Below are 25728 nucleotides of genomic sequence, written 5' to 3'. Positions count from 1 at the left end.
ACTCAGAGTAATTTTACTATATGTTACCTCATCACCCCGACACACTTGCATTCCTTTGTACACAAGGACATTTTCTTACATAATCACAAGATAAAGCATCGAGGTAAGATAATGAACAGGGATTCATGCCTATCACCTGAATATTATATGCCTCATTGAAGTTTGGCCGGATTCCCTAATATGGTCCTTTGTAGGGAAGGGATCTAGTTTAGAATGAAGTGCTGCTTTTAGTCACCATATGTCTTTAGCACCTTCTTCTTGAACATTCACGTTTGTTTCTTTTTCTCTTCTGACACTGATGCTTTTGTATATTATGTTCCTGTTGTTTTATAAGCTGTTCTTCATCCTGGGTTTATCTTATGAATCTCATAATTGGATTCAGGTTAAACATCCTTGGCTGGAGTGTTACAGGAGAGATGCTATTTTTTGCATCTGACCAGGTAGTGCAGTTTGGACTTATCCCATTATTGATTCTGTCCACCTGGATCATTTGATTAAAGTGTGATGTACCAGGCTTCTTCCCTGTGAAGCTACTAATTTTGTCATGATGATCTATCAGATTTTGAAGCTATGTACATATTCTTCATCAATGTCTTTACCTCTGAGACATAACATTGTGATTGTCATGAAGAAGTTGTTGGTTGTTTCATTTTTCCTTTGTTTTCCTAGAAGGAAGACATACAGGTAGACCAAGCATCTGCCTTTGTTTTGTTTGGATCAGTCATATAATTTAATAGCTAAACTTGAATTTAAAAGACATATTTTAAAGTACACAATAGTCTTCCTTAAATGCTAGGGGAAAGATAGTCATTTACCCAATTAACAGGATAGAAAAATAAAGCAGTGTAACTACGATTTACATTTTAAAGATTCAGATTACTATGAGCTTTCAAGATTTTATTTTTAAAATGTAAGTATTCAGCACTTACTGCACCTCACAACCTAGGAGAGTGCACATCTTGTATATAAAATCAAATGCTATGAACAGTGAGTTATGTGCTGTGCGAGAGAGAGCAGGCCTCACAGGGGAGCATAAAGAAGTGGGATCCTTTGTTAAGGCTTTGATAGTAAACTATGGATGAAGAAGACATTTCAGGCTCCAAAGGCAGGCGGCACTGGAGTATGAAGAGTCGATAACGTGTTGGAACCTGATAATTCCTCAGGTAGAAGGAGAGGTACGGCTCCATTGTGAAGAATGTAAACTCAGCGAAGAAAGGGGTGTTTGTTCATTTCATTTGCTATGACTTAGTAGCTAGAAGAGTGTCAGGTATGGCACATAGCAGGTACTCAGTCAATGTGCATTGAACTAATGAACAGCCTTGCAAGCCCATTAACTTGCTGGGACACTATTTGGGAAGTGATTTTTTGATGGCTGTAGCCATTTTGTTTTTCCCAAGTTGAACTTTAGACATTGTGCCTGACAGCAGATGATGAAGGAAAGCATGTTCCAGGATTGTAGATCTATACGTTCTACTCAGATACGCGAAGAAAATGTGCGCCTCCTCCTTTGATGTCTTTATCTCTCCCCTCCACGCCTCCTGTTCTCATTCTTGATTGCAAGTAAGCATGCCCAAACCTTTCCCATTCTCCCCAAACCTCTGGATTCTTAATTTCCTTTAGTAACAAACATAAGAAGGATTTAGATAATTTTGACTGACTTTTTTCTTTACTGGTGAGAGTCTTATCTCTGTTCAATAATATTTCTGAGTTTATTGTTGTTATTTTGTTTTGTTTATCTCCAGTGGCTACTTTTTCATAGCACATCCGAATTTTGCCTTGATCTTATCCCTGGGATATCCCAACTGCTTATGCACAGTTTCTGGAAGGTCTTAAGAACCTCGAACATTTAACTCTTCAAAGTCAAACCTAGGTTTCAAATTTTGCTTACTTCTTTTCATTGTAATTGTATTGACAAAAGTTAAAAAGCCTTATGAGACAGAAAAGAAGATACTGCTGAATCTAAGGAGAAATGAATACATCCTTCTTCCCTTCTCCTGAGTGTTCACTGTGTTAACAAGGGCGTCTTCTGAGACATTTTTAGAAAATAAAAACATCACTTCGATGTGGTACTCTTTATTGCTTCTTCAGGTTAGTTTTAGCTGAAATTCTTTTTGTCTAATCTTAGAATTCATTTGAATTTTCAGAAAAGCTGGCAACTAGATTTGATACTGAATATAAAACATTTTTTGTACTACTGTTAATTTATGCGTTTTAACCAGCTTTATTCCTAAGAAGCTGAAACATGGTGAACAAAACAACCTGAGAGAAATATCTTGATGAAGAATGACTCTTTTTTTCCCTCTCTTTTTCAATGTGGACATATCATTTCAGTCCATAATCTGTACATTATTTTTTTTAGAGTCTTTGCCGTAGAGCGTGTATGTTCAGCAGAGAGAGACAAAGACAGTAGAAGGAAAGTGAGAACTCATCCCCAGGCAGGGTGGCCACACTGCAATCCCTGATTCTTCATTCTCCTCCTGGGATTTTGGGCATTCATGCACACACATGCACCTGGCATGATTCTCAAGCCACCCAGTCCAGGACTTGAACCATGGTCAGCCATGTGGGAGTCCAGCATCTTAACCATCACACCACCTTCTAGCCCCCATCTGTACATTATTTAACAGGCATCCTAGCTAGAGGGTGGTAAAAGATAATTTTTAGTTAATGAAGCATTTTTTTTATGTATTAGATCTCAGTGAATCTTCACAATGTCCTGTGAAGTACTATCAGCATTGTCAGAGATTAGAAATCTGGCTTTTGAGAAAGTAGGTGACTTGATTAAGACCACTCAGAAAATCATGGTCTTGCAGTTTGAAGTAAAGCTCTCCAAACACATCAAGAAAAGCAATGATTGGTACATTTTGCTTTTATATTTTCAGTAGTATTGTGTTTTTAAATAAATTCTGGTTAAATATCTTACCAGTAGTCAGAAATCATGTTTGATATCCCAAGATGTGTTTTAAAATGTATCAAAATCTTTATTATTTTACTACTAGATTTTGCAGAATGACTATTTCAATTCTTGGTAACTCACCTCACCAAGAACATTCTTGAATCAGACACATGAGAAATGGGAAAGGAGGTTTACTGATGCTGGAGTTGGGCACAAAAGAGGAGGCTCAGCACCCAGCATCATCTTCTGTTTCAGATTCTCTCACAGTCCAGGCATTCTTTGCCGCAGAATGAATGGGACTGACAAAAGATGCACTGTTACTGGATTCTTCCTTTCTTCCTGTTTTTTTTTTTTTTTTTGGGGGGGGGTTTGGGGTTTTAATTTTTTTTTTTATAGGGGAAAAAATGGGAAAGGAGGTTTACTGATGCTGGAGTTGGGCACAAAAGAGGAGGCTCAGCACCCAGCATCATCTTCTGTTTCAGATTCTCTCACAGTCCAGGCATTCTTTGCCGCAGAATGAATGGGACTGACAAAAGATGCACTGTTACTGGATTCTTCCTTTCTTCCTGTTTTTTTTTTTTTTTTTTGGGGGGGTGTTGTGGTATTTAATTTTTCTTCTATAAGTGAGAAAGGCAGAAAGAAAAGGGGAAAGAGCACCCCAACCTGGGCCCAGTGCCATGGTCCACTCCCAGTTTCAGCCAACCACAGATCATGGTATGCACAGTGCCTGACATTTTTAGGGAGGTCTCCAGACACGAACCAGAAACCATCCCACAAGGGTCAGCCTTGTGTCGTGTTATACCCCTGCACCGATACTGCTTTCTTAACTGCACTAACCTCTCTAAAGACGCTTATTTGAGGAGGAGAGAAAGAAGTAGATTGGGTCACAGGCTACCAACAGAACGGATCTGATCTGTCCCCAGACCCAGACCTGTCAAGGATCTCTCCAGAGGTCTGATGTCCTCAGAATCAAGCCCAGTGAGATTAGAGGTTTATCTGCACCATCCAGACTTTCATTAGTTACTCTCCATTGGTTTTGAAGGAGTTATTTTGTAAAAGTCACATACATATTTCTGGAATCAAATTGTTTTACAGAGTAAATAGGAAGTGTCTGGGGGCAAGGACTAAATATATAAAGAGAATTGCCCACTGATTGTTCTCTCTAAAAGTCTACAGATATTGCTTTCACTCTTTCTTTTACTATTGTTTCACCATCTTTCATTTCTCAACACTCGTCACATCAAAATAATACCTAAAATTATTGGAATGTCATAATGTTGGAGAAGCTGCTTGCCCAGTTGAACTCTTGTATTGCCCACTCCATTTCCTGGCTCCACTGGACAGCCACACCTGGAGAGAATTGGGGTGATGGGGAGAACTACAATCCCCTCATTATGCAGGAGAGCTGATCTCAGAGTCTTCCAGCCCATTGGAAATGTAGGCATGCTTTTCAAGAAGTTCAGATTATAAAATCTTAGCCTGAGTCCAGTGCATTTAAGGTCTCTTCATCTTCTGGTTCCTGTGTTCATTCCCCCTGTCACCCTTGTCAGCCAATTCAAAACCTTACCCCTTCATTGTTCTCTTGGACCATCCACCACACCACCCATCTTGTGAAGTAGGCTGAAGATTAGAAATGCTGTTGGCAGGGTCACATCCAGAAGCAGCCAGGTGGCCTCCCTGCTCCCAGTGTCCTCTCCAGCCTGTCACCTGTGTTCTTCTACTTCCACTCAAGAAAATGGAACATTTGATATCACCTGGGCCCTCTGCCTCTTCTAAGCTTAATATATTAGTTTCTAAAAATACTGAGCACTTTTCCTCAAGGAAACTATGGTGAAGGTAGTTTTCTATACTCCTGCACCTCAGTAAAAGCTATGTATTTACTTAAAGATGTTATTGCTATGATTAATAAATGTGTTAGGAAAATGCTGGAAAGATAGGTTTATAGATGTCATTTTATATCATGCAAAACAAAGAAGAAACAACTTAAAAAGTATTTATTCCATAAAGTCAGTTATACTCAAACACCCCTTCATCTCTTCAGCTCTTTCATATATAAAATGATACTAATAAAAAGTGAATAATTTTTAAAAACTCAGAGAACTTTTATGTCCTTTTGAAACAAAATTTAAATAATGTTATTATCAAGAGACCTAGTATATCTGATGCAAACTTTTTGTAAGGTTCAACATCTTTAGATAACTAGGTAGTAGATGATCAATTATTTGAAGACAAACTGTGGGATGATATACCATATGTGTTTAAATCATTCTACTGTGCAGCATTTGTATTCATCTTCACTACATCTGGCTTAAAACTGTACATAAAATTAAAATGGCAAATTGGCTTGTTCTTGTTTTTAACTTTGCATTCACAGATAATACCATTAAATTTTTAGCACATGTAATATTCTTGGTAAATGTTGCAGACTATAAATTTAAAAATTTTGTTGTTTTTGTTTTAGAATTTTGCCATGGGGTTCATATACTTCCCCAGAGACAGAGATCCCAAGTTAAAAGTTTTAACCTGGGGACCAGCAGGTGGCATGGTGGTTAAGGTTATTTGATTCCCACATGGCTGATCATGGTTCAAGTCCCAGACTAGCTAGGTGGCTTGTTTTCTCTCTCTCTCTCTTTCTCTCTCTCTCTCAAAAACGTGCATGTCCTATAGCAAATTAAAAATAATAATAATAATAATAAATAAAATTAAGTAAATATTTTAAAAACAGTTTAATTTGGAGTCAATAAAAGCCTCTATTCCTTTTGGTTTTTATTATTTTGTTTTGTTTTGTTTTTGCTATAGGGCATATGTGCTCACCAGAGAGAAAGAGACAGAGAGAGAAAGAGGGAAAGTGAGAAATCACCCTTGTGGGGGTGACCACATGCTGCAGTCCCTCTCCTCCATTCACCTCTTCGGATTTGGGCCCCACACACAAAAATCGTGCCAAGCGTGGTTTTCAAGCTGCTGGTTTCAGGACTCAGACTATCCAGTCGGCCACATGGGATCCAGCACGTTAACCTCCCTGCCACCTGCTGGCCCTTTTATCTGTTTATAAGTAAACAGAGTTTACTGGATGATAAGATGTGTTGGTAAGGATTCTTTCCCACCTCATAAAGACAGCCATTTCACTCAACAGCTAGAAAGACGTATCCTCTTTTCGACGTCACTCTTGGTTGTGTAGTGACACTATTTACTAATTCATATGGAGCATAAAATGTGGTTCCCCATTCCACACTCAGTGATTGTGATAGAGCCAGTTCATGCAAATCTCACTACATCACACGTGGAGAATGAGAGGAGGGGAAGAAACAGGGAACGAGATCTTATGCCCACATTCCACTTAAATCATCCAGCGCCGTGGTGATGGCGCTGTGTGGAGCGTACTGAACAGTCTCCTCAGCTGCAGACCAGAGGAGGCTCACAGTGGACATGCCCAAACCGAGTGACACCATTCCAACCACTCACTTGTCCTGAGCCAGAGACCTGCAGGGCCTGTGAGAAGTCACCATGGCAGCTACCCTGCACATTGTTAATACAGAAAGGGCCAGGCCCCTGTTGTCACTGCGCTGTGGCACAGCTACCCTCAGTGGACACACATTTGTTGTCCTCATGGTAGAATTACGTGTCTCTCAAAGTGCCATGGCACTATTAGTTTTCATGTGAGAAACTGAAACTTGGTGTCCTTAGCAAAGATTTATTCAAAGGGAAAAATAAGCTTGTGCCTGTAGAATAAAATACAGCGGATTATCTTTCAACACGAGCTTTCATCTCCTGTGCAGATCAACCATTCGTGGGGCCAGCAGGTGGTGTATTGCTTAAGGGTGCTGGACTACCACATGGCTAACCATAGTTTGAGTCCTGGTCCTGGTGGCTTGCTTTCTCACTTCCTCTCTCTCTCTCTGTCCCTCTCTGGTCAAAATAAAAATAATAAATAAATAAAAATATAAAGTTAAATAAAATATTTGAAAAAATAAAATGGACTATTCTGGCAAAGATTTGTCAGAAACACATTTGCAAATTTTTGGTAGGATGATCGATTTGTTATATGTTCTATCCACATCTTTCACTCGTATCTGCAAATAAATTTATCTCTATGTATCAGTTTCAGTTACTTTTTTTTTTCTGTATCTGAATTTTTAAACCATTAGCTACTGGCCTCTCTGGTTGTTACTTATAAAGATCTTACCAAATAAAGCATTTATCTCATTTCAGTTAGCATTATCAGATGAAATATTTTAAAACAAAAACAGTTACTTAGTGGGAAATAGCATATATTCGTCTTTTATTTGTTTAAGTTTATTTAGTTTTATTTACGATAGAGAGCATGTATGTGCATATTTTGGGGAGCGAGGACCCCCTACAAAGGATCTTGAAACCCAACCCTCCAGCTCCTCAGAATCATGGGTGCCCATGCACACACTTGTTTATGTTTGCAAGCTGACCTGGGGATTCGAACCCACAGTCAACCATGTGACTTCCAAAACTATAGTTTGGTTTCCCATGAACTTTATTCCTAGGCTAGGTTCTACTCTTCACTTTCTAGTTGTTTAAGAAAACTACCTAAAGCATTTTTACAAGGGGGCTGTTGGTGACACTAACTATGAACTATATTGGTCTTCATCCAATTAACTGCCGGTTTGGTTTACAGGATCTCCAAAGGTGGGTAAATGGTGCTAATGAACATGGCTTTGTCCTGGTATCTTTTGGAGCTGGTGTCAAGTATCTGTCAGAAGACATTGCTAACAAACTGGCAGGAGCTCTGGGGAGATTGCCTCAGAAAGTGATCTGGAGGTAAGGTAATAAATACTACAGGTCATTTCTTTACAGTTGATTTTCAGTATCCCCTTAGATCCCAGGACAGCACAGCATGCTGACAACTTGGCAAGATTGGCAGGACAGCTGTGACTTTCTATTTTGTTTCTTAGTGGATTGACGTCTAGGATTTAATTCGTAAGGTTCTATGATGGATAAAGAGACCGCTGGTCTACAGTACAGAACAAAGGTATGACGTCCAACCTATAGGCTGGCAGTTAAGGTGGCTGCATCTCTCAGGGCTGAGTGCATGGTTCAAGTGTATGTGCATGCATGACCAGAAACCAGGACAGAGGGGAGAAGGAGGAGAAAGGATTGCTGCATGACCATGCCCTGTGGGCTGCTTTCTCACTTTTCATCTCTCTCATTCTGTCTGTCTCTCTCTCTCTGGCGAATGCATGTGCCATTCCACAGATTGAAAAAGAAAGAAAAAATTTGGAATAGTATATTCTTGTTTGTTGGATTTTTTTCTACCTTTGTTACTCTTCTAGTATTAATTTCATTTTAAAATATTCAATTGTTATCGCATGCCTTTCTAGATACCCCTTCAAAGCAGTTTGGAATGAAGTAGAGAACTATGGGTGAATTAAATATTTCCTGGATTCTTTTGGACTCCTGCATTGTCTTTTTTACAAATGCTTCTTTTCTTTTACTCAAGAGACCAGGTCTTTAAAAATAAAATAACTTGGGACCAGCAGATGATGTAGTGGTTATGTTTCTGGAATCCCACATGGTCAACCACAATATGAGTCCCAGAAACTTAAAAATCGTTCCAGGAGTGTATGCATAGGTGTCCAAGATCCCGGGAGGAGAATGGAGGAGAAGGGATTGTGGTATGGCCACTCCCTCTCCGCTCCAGGGACTTCTCACTTTCTCTCTCACTTTGTCTGTCTCTCTGTCTGGGGAGCACACATGCCCTAAGGCAAAAACCTCTAGAACAATACAATAACTTAACTAGTTAACCCTAAAGCAGACCCATAGACTGATCTCAGGTTCTTTTAGGAGGCATGGCCAACATGTGTCTGTCTTTGGAATTTCCAACCATTTAAAATGAGACTTGCAGGTGTTATTTAGTTTGTATTGATTTAGGAACTGCTGCCACTATTAGGCTCTGGGGATACCGTAGTGAGCAACATCAGCCCCATTGTTTCTTTTCTTTTTAAATTAGTGATGGAGCACACGCACGCACACATGAGAGTGAGAGAAAGAGAAGCACCCCTCATGGGGTCTGCCGGTGCTGCAGTCGTTCTCCAGTCCTCCAGCCAGTCAGATCCTGGGCACCTGTGTATGTGCTGAGTGTGTTTCAGGGTCACTGGGACAGAGATTTGACCCATGCTTGCCATGTGGGATCCACCTTCTCTGGAGCAGTGCAGGGCCACTGCACCCTGGAGCCTGCCTAGCCACACAGCTTTTACCACGATTAGGGGAGAGTATCTCCCGAGCCATTAGAAGTAGACTCTGAGTGATGTGGGTTTTCCCTTTTTAGCCACTGTATAAGGATTTACTCCCACTTCTGGCTGAGGTATGAGACGGACACATATGGTAGGACCCCTGACCCCACTCCCGTCCAACCCATTTCCTCAGTTAGTCACTTAGGAGGCATCTCGGCATCAGATGAATAACATTATCTATCTACAGCTTGGAACTATCCATGGTTTTAGGCATACACTAAGGAGTCTTGGGACGTATCCTTTGCAGATAAGGGAGGACTGCTATATTATATTCTAACCGTTTGGGACTTTCCCTTCTAGATTTAATTCTGTTGGGTTTCCTCTATTAGGCGTACCGTAGAAAGCACCCTCTTAGGCTTTGCTTAATACACCGTGTGTTTGCACAGTTCAGACTTTTTCTCATTCTTTTAGTTGTTAAGAACCTTTATGGTTTATCCTTTAAAGATTAAGCAGGAGGGACTAGCAAAGGGTTTAGTAGTTATGTTGTTGGACTCCCACATGGCCAACTACAGTTCGAGTCCCAGACTCTGGTTGAAAGATCAGACCAGACATGTGTGCATACATGCCCAAGATCCCAGGAGGGAAATGGAGGGGAAGAGATTGTAGAAATCATCCTGGGAGGGGGGTGGGAGGGTGATTTATCTTTTCCTCTCACTGTGTCTGTGTGTGTGTCTCTCTCTGGTGAGAGCACTTGCCCTAAGGGAAAAAAAATTCAAAAGAAGAAAATCAAGCAGGTAAAAGTCTAATTATGACCTTTCTCTGCAGAACTCCTATCTCTGGGGGTCAAACCAAAGAAGAATCTTTTCTACTTCTAATTCTTGTGCCTTTCCTTAGGGCATGAGTGCCAAGGATTAGGGCTATGGACTGTTCAGTGGTGCCCTCCCTGCCCCTTCATGTAAAAGCTTCTGGGCATTGATGAGAATGACTTCTGATATAAATTTATTTGGTTTCTTTCTTTTTCCCATCCCTGTGTATAGCTGAAAGTAGCCTATGGAATGCAGATCTTTTTTTTTTTTTTCTTTCCGGCACATACAGTCACAGCAGAGAGAAAGAAAGAAACAGAGTTTGAGAAATCATCCCAAGAGGGGATGGCTATGCTGCAATTCCTTGTCGTCCATTCTTCTCTCAGGATTTTGGGCATGCATGCACATGTACCTGGCATGTTTTCCAAGCTGACAGTTCCTGGACTGGAACTATGCAATTGGCCATGAGAGATCCAACATAACCATGACACCTGCTAACCCTGTAGATCTTTATAGAAGCACCTCATTTCCTACATATCCCTCAATCAATGAAAGTTTTGTGATTAAAAAGAAATTGAATGCACTTTTGTTGTTACTACAACATGGTTTGTTCTCAAGAATATGATACCAGCAGCAAGTGAAAATAAATGCCAAATTTGGTATGCATGTGTTCTCTACCTCAAGGTAACAAGCATGTGGCAAAACATAGACCACCCTAGAGCTTCATAATATGCACTTCTATTTAGCCAATGTTTATTGTAGTAAGTTATCCTTAAATATGACTCATTCACCGTTTATAAATGTCCTCGTGTGCATTCTTAATAGTGAAGTGTTAATATATCACATTTACTTTAGCAGAGCAATATATATTCTGTATTCAATTATAAAAGTTAACTTCATTTAAAAAATATTTGCAAATACACTTTTTCCTTTTGGCGCTATGGTTTGTTTCCTACCTAGCTGAATATATGATGTTGGCTCATCCTAAGGCTGTCCACGTACTTAATTTCCTTAAGTGTTCATTTTAAGTAAAGTGTTCACTGGGTATAGGAACTTGTGTTTTGGAGGTGCTTGATCTATTTAGAAAGAAAAACGAGGAAATACTTCATTATAAAATGCTCCTAGAAGTCTTAACTGTGTTTATTTTTTGAAAACAAAACCTGTGATGTGAGACTTGTATACAAGAAAGTAATTAAAGTACATCATTATTGTAGTTGAAAAAGTTGTACCTGCTAAGACATAGTTTGTTTTTACTGGATGTTTTTACTGAATGAGCTCTTCCCCATCTCAAAAAGCAGGAATACAATTAGGGCAAATGTAGCATATGGCATCGCAGTCTTTAAATTGGTTTTATCTTTTATTGTACTGCATACTGTTTATCTGTGGTTCTCCTGGGGGGTCTGGTGGGGGAAGGACAACTAAAACAGGGTCACCAGAAAAAAAAAAAAAAAGACTATCAACAAAAGAATATGTAACGTTTATTTCAAATCTAATCATTTAACCAGAGAGTCCATACCATGAGTAAGATTTGTTTTTTTGAACGATTCATTTTCTGGTATATATTTTAGGTTTTCTGGACCCAAACCAAAGAACCTAGGAAACAACACTAAACTCATAGAATGGTTACCACAGAATGATCTGCTCGGTAAGTCAGTGACATGTGGGTACTTAACTGGCTGTTACATTTTAATTATATAAAAACGTGACTTTTCTACTTGAGTGGTTCGTACAATATGTGTGTAATTTATAATAGAGTCATTATACTTTTATCCACTCTCTCAAGTCTTATGTTTTAGCTAACATTTCACATATTTTTATTTGTTGAGAAAAAATTAGAAAGTGTAATCATTTGGGCAGATAAATTAGAACTCTTAAACCGACATCAGTTTTAACTATCTGGAAAAATACTTACTAAACTATATACGTTAACAGTGAAGAAAGTTACACCTGGCTAGGCTAATTAGATAAGAGTAATACAATTAGGATCATGGAAATGTAGATTTGTGTTAGAGTCTTATTACAGATGCATCTGAGAACCCAAGGAAATTAGAAGTTATTTATTTGACTGTAACCAAAGAGAAGCAGAAAGCCAAAGATACAGTAGAAGTATGGTCATTTTTTTTCTTTTTACTTGTTTGAGAGAGAGAGAGACTGACTCCTGGCCAGGTCCTCTCACAGCATTATTTCTTTTCCCCTGCCTTCCAGCCAGCCAGGATCATGGGCAAGTCCACAGGCCCCTGGTATGTTGAGGTCGATGGCAATCAAACCCAGGGACTTCCGATAAGGCTCCAGTATCGCACAAAGGGGCTTCGCTGACAGTAGCGCTCCAGCCAAGCTATTTATTGTAATTTTAATTGAATTATGTGCCTCAGTTTCCTTGTAAGTCACCAGGCATTTTAATTTAATTAATTAATTAATTAATTTATTTATTTATTTATTTATTTATTAGAATGCATTTTTGATGCACTTTATTTTTCTCCACTTATTTATTTCTTGGGATTCTGATCCTCAACTCAAAAAAAAAAGGGGGGGGTTTACTATATGCTTTTAATTATATTTGAACCTAAATCAATCTCCAGCTCTCTCAGTACAACAGGCTTTTATATAGGAACCTCTCAACTTTTATCATTTGTTTGCTTTGTTTCCCTTATTTTGAGGCTCTGCAACAAGATATACCTATTCTGGTTCACACTTGAACAACCTTCTCAAGTGCAAAGCTCCTCTGGGTTCCTCGTGAGCTTGCCGGCTTTTCCAAGATTAGTATCTTTTTAACTCTAGGCATGACTTCTGTGGCTCCTCTAATGTTTTCATATTATGATCAGATTTCCTCCAGGACGAGAAGTAGGATCTAGATCAATGTCATGTCGTCCCCTCATTCCACACTACCCTCTCCCTACACACACAGTCATACTCATACCCACCTGCCCTGCTTCATTTTTGCAGTGCTGGACTTGGTAGTATTTTGTTGTTGTTTTAACTTTTTATTCTCTCTTATGTATTTTATTTTACATTCAATCACTGTGTATTATTACCACATACCAAATGAATTTTCCCATCCTGAATATACTATATATTGGTTCAGTTAAAATATTACCATACGTATGATCATCAACAAATAATTTTGTTCAAAGAAAGAGTTCTGCTGTTAAAAAGAAAGTTTGAAATGTACTTCTAATGTAGATCCTTCAATCAGGCCTGAGATGCTAAGATGATGCTTGTGGGTAAGGGCTTGACTTGACCACGCCCCCCTAGACTTGGGGGTGGGAGAGTTCCCGGAGCCTGAGGAAGACCATGGTCCCCATGCAGTCAGTGATGTACCTGTGCATCTCTAAAACATGGGTGTTTCTGCCAGCTGTACTTCCTTTCTGGCCAATAACACATTTCTTAAGTGCAGAGTTTATTTTTCTTATACTTACATATTTAGTTCCTATTTATTTTTATTAAAGAATTATTTTTATTTAACTTTATTTTATATTTTGTTTATTTTTAATTTGACCAGAGAGGGACAGAGTGAGAAAGAGGGAAAGTGAGAAAGCAAGCTGCCAGGTATAGGACTCGAACTATGGTCAACCATGTGGGAGTCCAGCGTCCTTAACCACGATGCCACCTGCTGGCCCCGGTTCCTATTTATGAAATGTAGGCTGTCTACTAGGAGAACAAACTTGTATTAATTTTTGTTGTTGTTGTTGTTGTTTTCTTTCATGGAGAAAGAGAGGGAAAGGGAAACAGAGACAGGTATTTCTGACAGGTCCTCACTGTGTCAGCTCCACCTGCCCCAGCTTCCCAGTTAGTTAGGATTGCAGGCACATTGGCCCAGGAATCAACCTGTGCCTCCCCCGTGACTTCCAGCCTCCACACAGTGGTGCCATCTGTGTGTCACTGTAGCTATGTGTACCACCATGGCACAGATCTGAGTCTTGAAATGCTTCAAGTAATTTTGACAGATGCTCTCTTTTATTGCCAGGACAACTAGTGTCACACGATGCTTTGTCTGAATTAAACCCTAAAACTGTGAAACATGGGTTCTTCTAGTCCTTGAATATTAATGGTGATTTCTGTACAGTGTCCCTTCTTGAATAAGCACTGAAGATTTTCATGGACTTCTGGAACCCAGCCTTATATTTTCACTTTTTTTTTTTAATTTAACAAAGTATGTTTGACTTTAACAAAGATAAATGCTTGAGTAGCCAGAGAGTGGATGTCTATGTGGTTGCACGTTGGTATGGTTTGGCATATATGTGTGTGTATATATATATATATATTTGCTTTCATGGGTTTTCTATTAATTATTGGCCACTTAAATCCATGTTGCTTGTTACAGGATATGTTTGAAAGTAAGTCATAATGTACGGTTGAAAGCTCTACATTTCAACCACCTTAAATGGTTTGTAATCGATAGAGACAGATCGGATAATTATGCATATTACAAACATTTTAATTGATGTAGAATAGGCATCAGTTAAATTATCCTTTTAAATATCCAATATCTAGAGGCCAGCCTATGGTGTAGTGGTTAAGGTACTAGACTCCCACATGGCCAACCTCAGTTCAAGTCTTGGCCCTGGTGGCTTGAAACCACGCCACCTGCATGTGTGTGCATATCCAAAATCCCTAGAGGAGAATGGGTAAGAAGGGATTTAGTTGTGGTCATCCCCTTTGAGGAGGATGATATTTTGCTTTCTGTCTCTCTGTCTCTCTTTCTCTCTCTCCAATGAGTGTAGGTACTCTATAGCAAAAATATCTTTTAAAAAAATGCTATGTCTGAAATGTTATATTTACTCTCATGTCAACCTCTAAGAAATGCCTGGGAATTTCTTAATCTCTTCTCTGGAGTAGTAATGTTGTAAGTTTTCTGTTTTTATTCCTTTTTAGGGCATTCAAATATTAAAGCCTTCTTGAGCCATGGTGGTTTGAATAGCATTTTTGAAACGATGTACCATGGGGTGCCTGTAGTGGGAATTCCACTCTTCGGAGATCACTATGATACCATGACCCGGGTTCAGGCGAAAGGCATGGGGATCCTGCTGGAGTGGAAGACAGTGACCGAGGGAGAACTGTATGAAGCACTGATGAGTGTCATCAATAATCCCAGGTGAGATCTCCGTGAATATAAAAGCAGATGAAATCCACATGCTGTGACATCTTGTCAGGAGCAATTTATTAATGCCAATAAAATGTCCAAAACCCAGTTATAGAAATATCCTTTAAATTCCGTGCAACTCCCTTGTGCTTGTCTTCCATAATTTAGAAAATGACACAGTGGGACCAGCACAGGCAAGCATGCCCGCCCTATAGTAAAAATTTCTCTCTAAATAAGAATAATAATAGTAAACAAACATAGCCATCATTTGGCCATCTATTTAATGACCCTGAGTAATAGTCCACCAAGATTTGCCAAACTGAGGGAGAAAATGCAATGAGAATGGTCATCAGGTTCCTACAGTGTGACAAATGTGTCCTTCATTTCATTTTGACACTCATAACAGCCATATCTCAGGTTTCATTATCCACATTATAGAGATGAAGCACTTGAAATTCAGAAGCTTAAGTAATTTTCCCAAAGTTGCACAGCTATTCCAATAGAAATTTGAAACCAGAGGTGTCTGATTCCCAAGCCTATGCTCTTTGCACTGCCTGGTAAACCGGGTACTACTGGGTTTCCCAGGAATTGGGTATTGCTACAATGCTTTGGATTGTTTTCAAGTGAATGGTGAATCAGAATCTTTATTTCATTATTTTTTAAGTTCTTTTTCCCCCCCCTCTCTTTTATTGTTATAGGTTATGTGCACTCAGAGAGAGAGAGAGAGAAAAAACACCTCCATGGTCAGTCCAGAATCCCTTCTCCTCCATTCTCCAGCCCATCATGATCTTAGACACACACACACACACACACACACACACACACACACACACAATGATGTCATTCAAGCCACCCAACTGGGATTCTGACTTTAGTTGCCCACGTAGGATTTGGCTCCCAATGTACAGTGCCTGACTGTGGCACTATGGAGTCAACCCACTTTTCAGTTCTTGATGGTTCTCAGTTAACCCAGTTCACAAATGAGTATCAAAGGTGGAGAGCTGACCTGCATCGTCTTCAAACAAAACAGCAGCTTTCCCCATTTGTAGACACGTTTAACTTCTCTTGCATTTCAAATGGTATTATGGATGTGAAGTGTGTAAGCCTTTTCTCTTTATATCTAGAGAATATGACTTACCACTGGATTGTGAAACACTGTCCTACTCTAAGGAACAACCAACAGCCAGAAAAGTTATTTTATGTAAAAGGATAGCAGCTTGTATAGAAAATATTGTCAACTGAGGTTCATTATGCTGCCTTTAATACATGGGGTCAGAGACAGCCCTCTTGTTCCAGCTCCTTATAGGATCAAGTATCTTGATTACAACTTTGGCACTTAGAACAGTATGTAAGGACTTCAAAAAAATTGTGAAAATTGGGACCAGCAGATGGCATACTGGTTCCATCACTGAACTCCCACATAGTCGACTGCAGTTCCAGTCCTGAATCTGGCTGCTTAAAGCTCACACTGGGCAAGTGTGCACGCATGGCCAAGATCCCAAGAGGAGAATGGAGGGGAAGGGACTGTGGTGGGGTGATTTTTTAATTTTCTTGCTTCTGTTTCTGTCTCTCCAGTGAGCACATGCACCCAAAAGATTATAAAAGATGATGGAACTAAAGTATGAGTTTATTTTGGTGCAAAAATTTTGGAAATTCAGGCCTAGGTTTTTCTCGATATGCACTTTGCATGAGCTTTTGGGGGACTCTTCATATACACATCTCATGTCCTCACTTTTCATCAGGCACTGCAGTCCTAAAGCTCCACCTCACATCTCCAGCTGCTTTCTGGACCTTTCCTTTCATACGTCCCTGCCTGTGACCATTTCCCCAGCATGCCCTGCGCTGTGTTTCTGTGTCCTACTAATAGCTTCTACCATGTTTGTCACGATGTTGTAGAACTATTGAGGTTACGTCTGACTGCTCCTTTTCCCTTGATATTTAACCACTTATCTCACCAAAGCCTGCCTACTCTTCTACACCATTTCCCACTCTGTCTAATTCCACCACCATTTCTGACATTTTCTCTTTGGCCATTAGTGCAGTCTTTGAAATGACCTTATCCCCATCATCAGTGTCTTCCTTTCTGGATTAACAGTCTGTCTCTCTCTGACCTAATGGCTCCTTGGTTCTAAGAACTAAGGTGCATGTGTTCTCATCCAGAACAGCCAAGAGCCAGACTTGTCATCTACCAATCTTTTGGGCCATCGGAAAAGTCACAGTGCATTTTTGCATAGAGAAACATGAAAAAAATGTCATGACTTTTTTAACAACCTAATAGTTTCTAACTAAACATCTCTCTTAATACACACTTGTTCCAGAAGTATTTGGTTTTGGTTGTATTCTTGCTCTTCACCCTTTCTGACTTAGTTCCAACTATTTCTTGGTCCCATCAAATCTTCACACATCTCTAAGCTTTTATTCCTCTAGAAGGTACAGTTCGAGAGCCATATTTTCCATCATATGTTTTGTAATCTCTCCAGGTAGAATTTATGTTTAAACAACGTAACTCTAATCAGGTGTCCATGCCTAAATAGGCAGTGACTAGATGTCAGAGACTGACACACAAGTTTGCAGTTGCATATTTTAAAAATAATATAAAATACTTACCTTATATTTTATCACTCTTTGTGATTACTCCCTTTATTTATTTTAGAGAGAGATTTTTGCTTTAGAGCTTGTGCTCTGGCCAGAGAGACAGAGAGACAGAAGTGAGAAATCACTTTGGGCATGGCCACACTACAATCCTGTCTCTTCCATTCTCGCCTTGGGATTCTGGGCACGGACATACACGTGCCCGACATGAGTTTAAGTCACCAGGTCCAGGACTTGAACCATGATGGACTACAAGGGAGTCCAGTGACATAACCATTATGCCATCTGCTGGTCCCAATTTTTTTTTTAATTAAACGTTAAGAGGGCGCTTTCTTTATACATGTGTACATGCATAGATACTTGGACATATATACCACATACCACATATGACTTCATAGTTAATGTGTTTCTCCACCCTTTTTAATATTTGTTTAATAAATAAAATATCATCACACCTTCATTAATGTTATTTTAAGACAAAATTCAGTGTCTTTTTTTTTTAAACAAGTGAGGTAAATAAGTTCTATGTCTTTTTCTCCATCCATCTCTTTTAAAAAATCAAACTTCATTCCCTGAGACTCATTGACTAACAGTATTTAAAAGCCTGTAGTGTAGTGTTGAAAAGCACAGGGTTTAGAGTTAGAAAAACTTGAATCTGAATTTCAACTTTATAATCATAATCAAGTTACTTAGTCTCTTCGAGTTTTGTTTTCCTCAGCAGTTTGCCACTTATTCGATTGGGTTCACATCAGATTATTTTTAAAGTCCTGAACATGGTACCTCAAACATGCTAGGTACTTAGTCTTGGAGAATTGTCTTTCATAAATGGAGAGGCGCATCAGATAAGAAACTTGGATGGACACTCTTGTGTTCAAGTCAGTGAGAAAATAAGAGGACATCCAGTTTTAGCCAAATTAAAGAAGCCTTTATTAAGCCTGAGGCTATGGGAGAACGCAAGTCACTCCAAAATCTCATAGCCCCTAAGCAGAGAGGAGGAAGGCTTATAAAGGCAGAGAAACACATAAACCTAAAAAACCATAAGCCTTGAGTCATGTGAGAGCAGTTTACAAAAGCCGAAAAAGTGACTTATCAGGAAGGATGGCAGCGTACGTCTGCTGGTGTTAAGCATTCATTGAGAAGGCTTTAGGAGGCACATATGGGTCGGATCATGGGGAAAAGGAAATTGCTTTAAAATGCAGATGCTCATGCTTCGACATGATGATTCTGTTTTACCCCCACTCCTTAGCTACCGTCAGAGGGCCCAGAAGCTTTCAGAAATTCACAAGGATCAACCAGGCCACCCCGTCAATCGAACTGTCTATTGGATAGACTACATCCTTCGTCACAATGGAGCACATCACCTCCGTGCCGCTGTCCACCAAATCTCTTTCTGTCAGTATTTTCTACTGGATATTGCCATTGTGCTTTTGCTTGGTGCTGCCGTGTTTTACTTCCTCTTGTCCTGGGTGACAAAATTTATCTGCAGAAAAATCAAAAGTGTGTGGTCTAAAAATAAGCATAGCGCAGTCAATGGACATTACCACAATGGGATCGTCAATGGCGAGTACAAACGAAATGGCCATATCAAACACGAAAAGAAGGTGAAATGAGCCACCAGCCCCGTGATAGGAACAAATCTGTCCAGTCATTGAATTTTTATCGCTACAATTTAGTCTAACAGCTACTAAAAGTAAACCATCAGTAAACAATTCTAACACTTCCTTATCAGATCGTACTAATGAAATTCTGTGGAATTAAGGTGGCTGTCCAAAGCACAAACCTAAAATGCAAAAATGTATCTTCTTTGAATACCAATGCAGAGAATTTGGGCACTGAACCTTTTAGAAGCCTTAATTATTTAAATCAGTTAAGTGACCGCGTCAGACCTTAGTTTTAAATCTTGATGTGTGTGTGTCTCAGATAAGGAATGTTTTTCTTTTCTCTTAATAAGGTTTGTGTGTATGTGTAGGTGTGTATGTGCGTGCCTTTGAATGAAGAGCATTTTTAGCTGGCTCTTGGTTCTATTTGTTGAGTGTACAGCACATTCAACATGAAGTATAAACACGGTGAGGCTCCAGATGGTTCCCTTCTGGCAGTTCATGTGTATGAACTCAGAAAAGCACCAGGGGAAAACACTTTTCCCTCAAAACTGAATGCAGAGAAAGAAAGCAAAAAGTTAAATGGCACCATCTTTTGTATGTTTTGTTTGTTCATGTTAGCTTTCCGTTTTTGTTCAGGCTGTGGGCACTTCTGGAGGAAAACCATGTAATTAAGTAAATGTTTAAATTGGTTGTCACATTTGACTTTTGCCTTTCCCCTTGCAGTAATTTTCCTCAGGAAGAATTTTATAGGTTTTTTTTTTCTATTTCATTTTAATATGCAGCATTTTGTTAAATACCTACTGAAGACAAAGCAACAAAGCTCTGATGTTTGTGCAAAGTACTGAAGAGTACCGCTGGTGGTGGTTTTTTTTGTTTGTTTTTTTGTTTGTTTGTTTTTTTTTTTTAAACGGGGCCATTGTTTGAATGTTTATGTAACTGTCTCATGGCTTTTCTATAAATGTAACTTCTGAACGTTCAGGTGTTCTATTTCCAAAGTTCTCACTCTACAAAACCATCTTCTTTATGCCTCTTACATCTGGACCACACAATCTATCTCGCATAGGTGCCAACATTTCATTCCCTTAAGTGGAATGTTTGCAGTTCTCCATATTGGTACCTGCTTTGTCTGGAGAGGTTCAAGACCTTGTGAGCAAATCAGACTTTACATGATACACGAAAGTGATGGCAAAGTTTTATCAGTTGTTTGTGAGAATGCGTTCATCCTTCCTTCCTCATTCTTCAGCTCCCGCCTCGACAGCCTTTTCCCGTAGTGGCTGACATGGAACAGTGACAGTATTCATTTGAGAAAAGGGATGCAAGTCACACACATCGTAGTATCAAGGCCTCCCTGCTGTCTCACCCGTTGGCAACTATAAGTTTATCCCGTGTCATTCTGTTTACTTAGCATTTGTACTACATATGTTGAGTGTATGCTTTATTTATTTGTAGTTTGAAATCCCATGTCTGACAGCTGAGAGTAGAAAAATACATTTACCTAATGTCATTCACTAACATGGAAGAGTTGTGAAAATTCTAGAATGCTGTAAATCCTTGTCATACACTATGACATTCAACTTCATTACACTCCCACCAGGAGCCACTCTCCTATACTTAGAGATAATGTCACAAGTAGTTTCCTAATATACAGTGGAGACACGTGGACTTCTCTCTGAATACTTGAAAAAATGGTAATATGCATACAAGTCTACTAGTTATATCTTTTCACAATCTTATCAATGTTGCCGTTCAAAGGGAAAAAAAGACACAGGCAATGAATGGTGGGATCGTAACAGGACTTAGAGTGTATGAATGAGTCGATTTCACTTATTTGGAATTTGATGACATTGACAATATGCACTGACTGGATGATTAAGCTTCAGTTAATCTCCACTGTGATACAAACTTAAACAATAAACGTGATTTAAAATAGAGAAATGTGTTTGGAATAAAATTTTTATTTAGATTTTATTTCACCTTCCAACTTTTGTATGTATATATGAGTGTGAAAACAATGTATTAAATGTGAGAATTTATTATTATTATTATTAAACAGAAGGGTTTACCTTACAAGTACATCAACATGGATCTTAAATTCTGTCCCAGAATTAAGACTGTTAAGCATAGATCTTTACTGCTCATTGTTGTTTTCTTTCTAGTAAGCTTATTGTTAGCTAGTTTTGGTAAATAGAGTGATTTTAAATTTTCCACACTTGAGCTAGATTCTCTAATAAAGTCTAATAAAGAAAAGTTTTGAAGAAGGTATTTATTCATTTATTTTTTTTAGAAAGAGTCTTTGCAACTATTTAAATATTTTCATAATGGATTATCATTTTGTCAAACACAAATGAGAATTAAGATTTTTTCCCCCTCTGGAGTGGTAAATTCTCCTCTCTCTCCTCCTAGACACAGGGGTGGGATCTGAATATCCAGAATTGGGGAGAGGTGATGTTGGAGTTAAAGCAGTAGCTTATGATTAAAGTTGAAGAAAGCTAGAGATTGCCTCTTCAAAGCTCAGCTACTCCTCAAATCCCAAATTGTTAGTAAAATCGAATGATTCTACTTTGAAAGTTTTTTTTTTTTTTTTTTTTTAAAGAACCAAAATAAGTCAAAACAAGCTCAAGGGATAATTCAGTGATTTTATTGAAAGTTTAATGAATTCATGTTTCATTCTTTTTTTTTTTTATAAAGACGTTTTTGCTATAGGGCGCGTGCGCTCACCAGACAGACCGAGAGAGACAGAGACAGAAAGAGAGAAATCACCCCCCCAGGGGGGTGACCATGCCACAATCCCTTCTCCTCCATTCTCCTCTTGGGACCTTGGGCACACACGCACACGTGCCCGGCGTGAGTTTTAAGCCACCAGGTCCAGGACATGAACAGCGGTCGACTACATGGGAGTCCAGTGACATAGCCATTATGCTAACTGCTGGTCCCATCATGTTTCATTCTTGATCCTGTGTCATTCAACTAGTTTGTAAATATAAAATCACATTAGAGAATGCTTATTTGCAATTGGTATAATTAAAACCATTTTAAAATAGAAAATTTTCAAATCTTATATAACAAAGTTTTAAAATTATAGGAATTCTATGATTTAAACTTTTCTAAAATATGCATTGAAAAACATTTTTAAAAATTTATTTTATGCATTCCATCACTATATCACTACAACTTGTAAAGTGAATTTACCCTACATGAATACACTTCACACCAGTCCAATTCAAGATGTCATGCATGTTATCATCAACAGATAATAATCCATTTCTGTGTCCCATAAATGTCTTGCCTCTCTATTTTTCTCCTTCATTCCTTTTCTCTTCTTATCCTGCTTCTGAGATGTCAAGATTTTTAGCCATATTTTAAACATATATTTCATTCAAAGACATTATTGATTTTTTTTAGCAAACAGCATAAACATGTTTCTGATCATAGTTAAAAGTGCCTTAGAAGTTCACACAATTTAAATATTTATATTATTATTTTTCTAAAGACTCTTAGAAATGTTCCAGGTTTTGATCACTTGGGAGTTTGGGCTGCTGAGTTGAGGAGGTAGCAATGGGTGAGTAGCTTGGGTATCAATGCTCTTACTTTTCAAAATATGGAAACCAAAAGGCCCATGGTAATTACATAATATATATCCTTATTTTTAGGTAACTTAAACTTTATTTAAGAGAGAATTCAGATGGTAGCCTGCAAGATTTCTGGTAATCTTTCTAGTTATATCATAAAGCCAGATGTTTTCAGTAGATTAATATATAATCCAGACTGAAAAGTAAGAACTATAGTTATGAATCATGTAATGATATTTTGTCGACAAAATATGACAAATATGATGGTGGATCCATAAGAATATAATGGGCTATACCATATAGCCTAGATGTGTGAGAGACAAACCACATAGTAGGTTTCTACACTCCACGATGTTCACACATTGACAAAGTCACCTAATGGTGTGACTTCCTCAGAGGGTATCCCCATTGGTAATGCATGGCCATTGGTGAAGCTGTCTTGTTATGCAAATAAAACAATGATGATAATGTTAGTCTCTTCAAAGAAGTCCAACACCAACATTAACCTCAGATACTACAATTATCTCCAATATTACCGAGTATTTTCATGTATTAACCAATTAAACCTGAATGTTCACTGAATTTTTTAGATTTATGAGTATTTAAATCTTATGTAAGTTTCTATCCACAATTATTCTAGTTTTCCTGATAACCCTGTTTTGTGCAGTAACTGATCACTTCCTATTAAAAAGAGCAGAATTGATTTGTGTTCCACTGAATCAATGTACTATCCACTTTTATTTTTCTTTTTGTAATTGCTACTAAACCATCAGTTCTTAGTCCTAATATTAAGACTAGATTTCCATCTAGATCAAAAATGAGCAGTGAGGGCCAGCAAGTGGCATGGTAGTTAAGGCATTGGACTCCCACATGGGCAACCATGGTTCTAGTCCCAGACTTGGCAGCTTGCTTTTTCATTCTCTGTCTGGATTTCTCTCTCTCAGAGTGAAAGCCTCCAGGTCCAGGACTTGAAGCTCACAGTCAGCTAAGAGGAATCTAACTGCCTTAACCACTATGCCACAGAGTCAGCTCAAAATAGATAACTTTTTAATTGAAAGATTAATTATTCTTTTACTTAGCATGCAATTGCATTTAAGTGTCTAGTGTGTTTGAAAGGATTAATTTTATATGTTCAGACTAATTTTGTTTTAGCCACCCTCCTACAACTTCGATATAAGTCTATGAATATTCCTTTTAGCAGAAAATGGGAATTTTTGAATGGACATACAATAGGCAGATTGCACATAGCATTAAATTTCAAGTGAGCAGTGATGTGGGGTGGTAAAATTGACCAGAGCAAGAGTGAGAGCCAGAGAGAGAAAGCGAGAAGGCAAGTCACCAAGTCTGGGACTTGAACCACGGCCAGCTATGTGGGGGTCCAGCACTCTTTATCACCACATCACCTGCTGGGGCCCCTCTCTGGGCACTCTTTACATTTTGTTCACAAATCAAAGGAACTGGCTGAAACTTGGCATCAAGAGAAGCCCACGGTGCTATGATAACTTGAAAATAATCAATTCTGCTTCCAGTTCTGATTCTGCCCTCTGGGAATAACAAGAAGTTCAACCTAAGAGAAGGAAGTGAAGTGCTGAAGGAAGTGAAGTGCGAGAAGGACGTGCTGGGGTGCTTAAAAGTACCAGAGTGAACAGTTAGTTACGTTTGTCTTGTTTTAAGACAAGGTCTCAATGTCAAGATCCTCCTGCCTCAACCACCAACTGGGACTACAGGGTGCGCCCCAGCCCTTGTTCTTCTTTTTGCTCTTTAGACCTAGTTTCTCTTTGGTGCCCAGGCCAGCTTCAAGCTCACGATTCTCCTGTCTCCAGAGTCCCCAGGATTACAGAACATGTCACTGTGACCAGCACAGCATCCCATGCCTCCCTGTGGTCCCAGCCTTCAGAGCACAGCATCCTAGCAGGGCTCACCCCTGCCCCCATACCCGGGCCACAGTTAGTTACCTTTAGAACGGCAGGAAAAAAGTCAATGCTAGTCCTATGATACCAAAGTGAGAGAAAGATATATATTGCTGATATTCTTATGTATGTAAGTGTAGTTAGTATTTAAATTATATGCATAATTTTCTTGGAAATAAGATTTTTAAATAATTAGTCCAAAGCAAAAAATGCTTTCTAATTTTTTTTTTTTAAATCAGTATTACGGACTTAAGTCTGCCTCAAAATCTAGCAATTTCTGAAACTTGGTAAGATGTACTCTGTAGTAGGTTGTCAGGAAAGTCATGACGTGTTTTTCTATGCAAAAATATAATAATATAACACTTCTTGCTAAACTGTGGAGAAAATAGGATGATGATATTTTTAGAAAATAAAATAAAGCCCACTGCTTGGAGAAGTCTTCTTTCTTGTACATTCATCTTCTCACTCTACAATAAAAATATTTTGAGATTAATAAGTTTATAGTATGCTTAGATTCTACATATAAATCTCATTCCTTTTTCTTACAGTGAATTCAACTAATACATGACAAGTTCTCATTTGGAGTCTCCAAGGTGAAGGCAAGGAAGAGCTTTACTCTGCATACATTTTATGAATGCAAGGAAATGGATATGCCAATTGACCATTAGTGAAAGCACAATTAATTTTGCTTTGAGAACATCAGGTCCGGTTCCAGATTTTGCACTGCGGATATTACATGACTTGCTTTCTTTCCTTCTCTGTTTTCTCCCTTCTTCCTGTGTCCAAGCTGCTGATCTGCTCTCTTTGTTTCCTCTGTTACTTTGCTTAGATGTTTCTAGTGGTTATTGCCTTAGCATCTCCAAGATTATGGTTCACAGATTGTGCCTAGGTATCTAATCATGCTTTCATTTTTTTAACAGAATGTAAAAACACGGTTGGAAGTTTAAATATTCCAAATTACAGAAGGCCAAATAGATCAAATGTCTAGTTTTTTTGTTTTGTTTTGTTTTTTTCTTTCTTTTTTTTAATGGGGGGAGGTTGGAAAATCTTTATAGCATGCTGTCTGCACATCATTTA

The 25728-nt window shown here is 38.7% G+C and overlaps 1 protein-coding gene across 2 annotated transcripts in view; it reads left to right on the top strand.

Moving 5' to 3' along the window:
* The window catches only part of UGT8 (UDP glycosyltransferase 8), a 71374-nt gene extending 51230 nt beyond the window's left edge, over positions 1-20144 (top strand). For both annotated transcript variants that reach the window (XM_006162791.2, XM_006162792.2), the window contains exons 3-6: positions 7542-7684; positions 11468-11544; positions 14772-14991; positions 18818-20144. In XM_006162791.2, coding sequence (XP_006162853.1) covers positions 7542-7684; positions 11468-11544; positions 14772-14991; positions 18818-19181 — 804 coding nt within the window. In that variant the 3' untranslated portion in view covers positions 19182-20144. The remainder of the gene's footprint in view (positions 1-7541; positions 7685-11467; positions 11545-14771; positions 14992-18817) is intronic.
* Positions 20145-25728: the final 5584 nt, after the last annotated feature.

This window comes from Tupaia chinensis, unplaced genomic scaffold (genome assembly GCF_000334495.1).
Source record: "Tupaia chinensis unplaced genomic scaffold, TupChi_1.0 Scaffold140548_1, whole genome shotgun sequence".
In the NCBI taxonomy this organism is placed as follows: Eukaryota; Metazoa; Chordata; class Mammalia; order Scandentia; family Tupaiidae; genus Tupaia; species Tupaia belangeri.
This window is presented reverse-complemented; position numbering and strand designations above follow the sequence as displayed.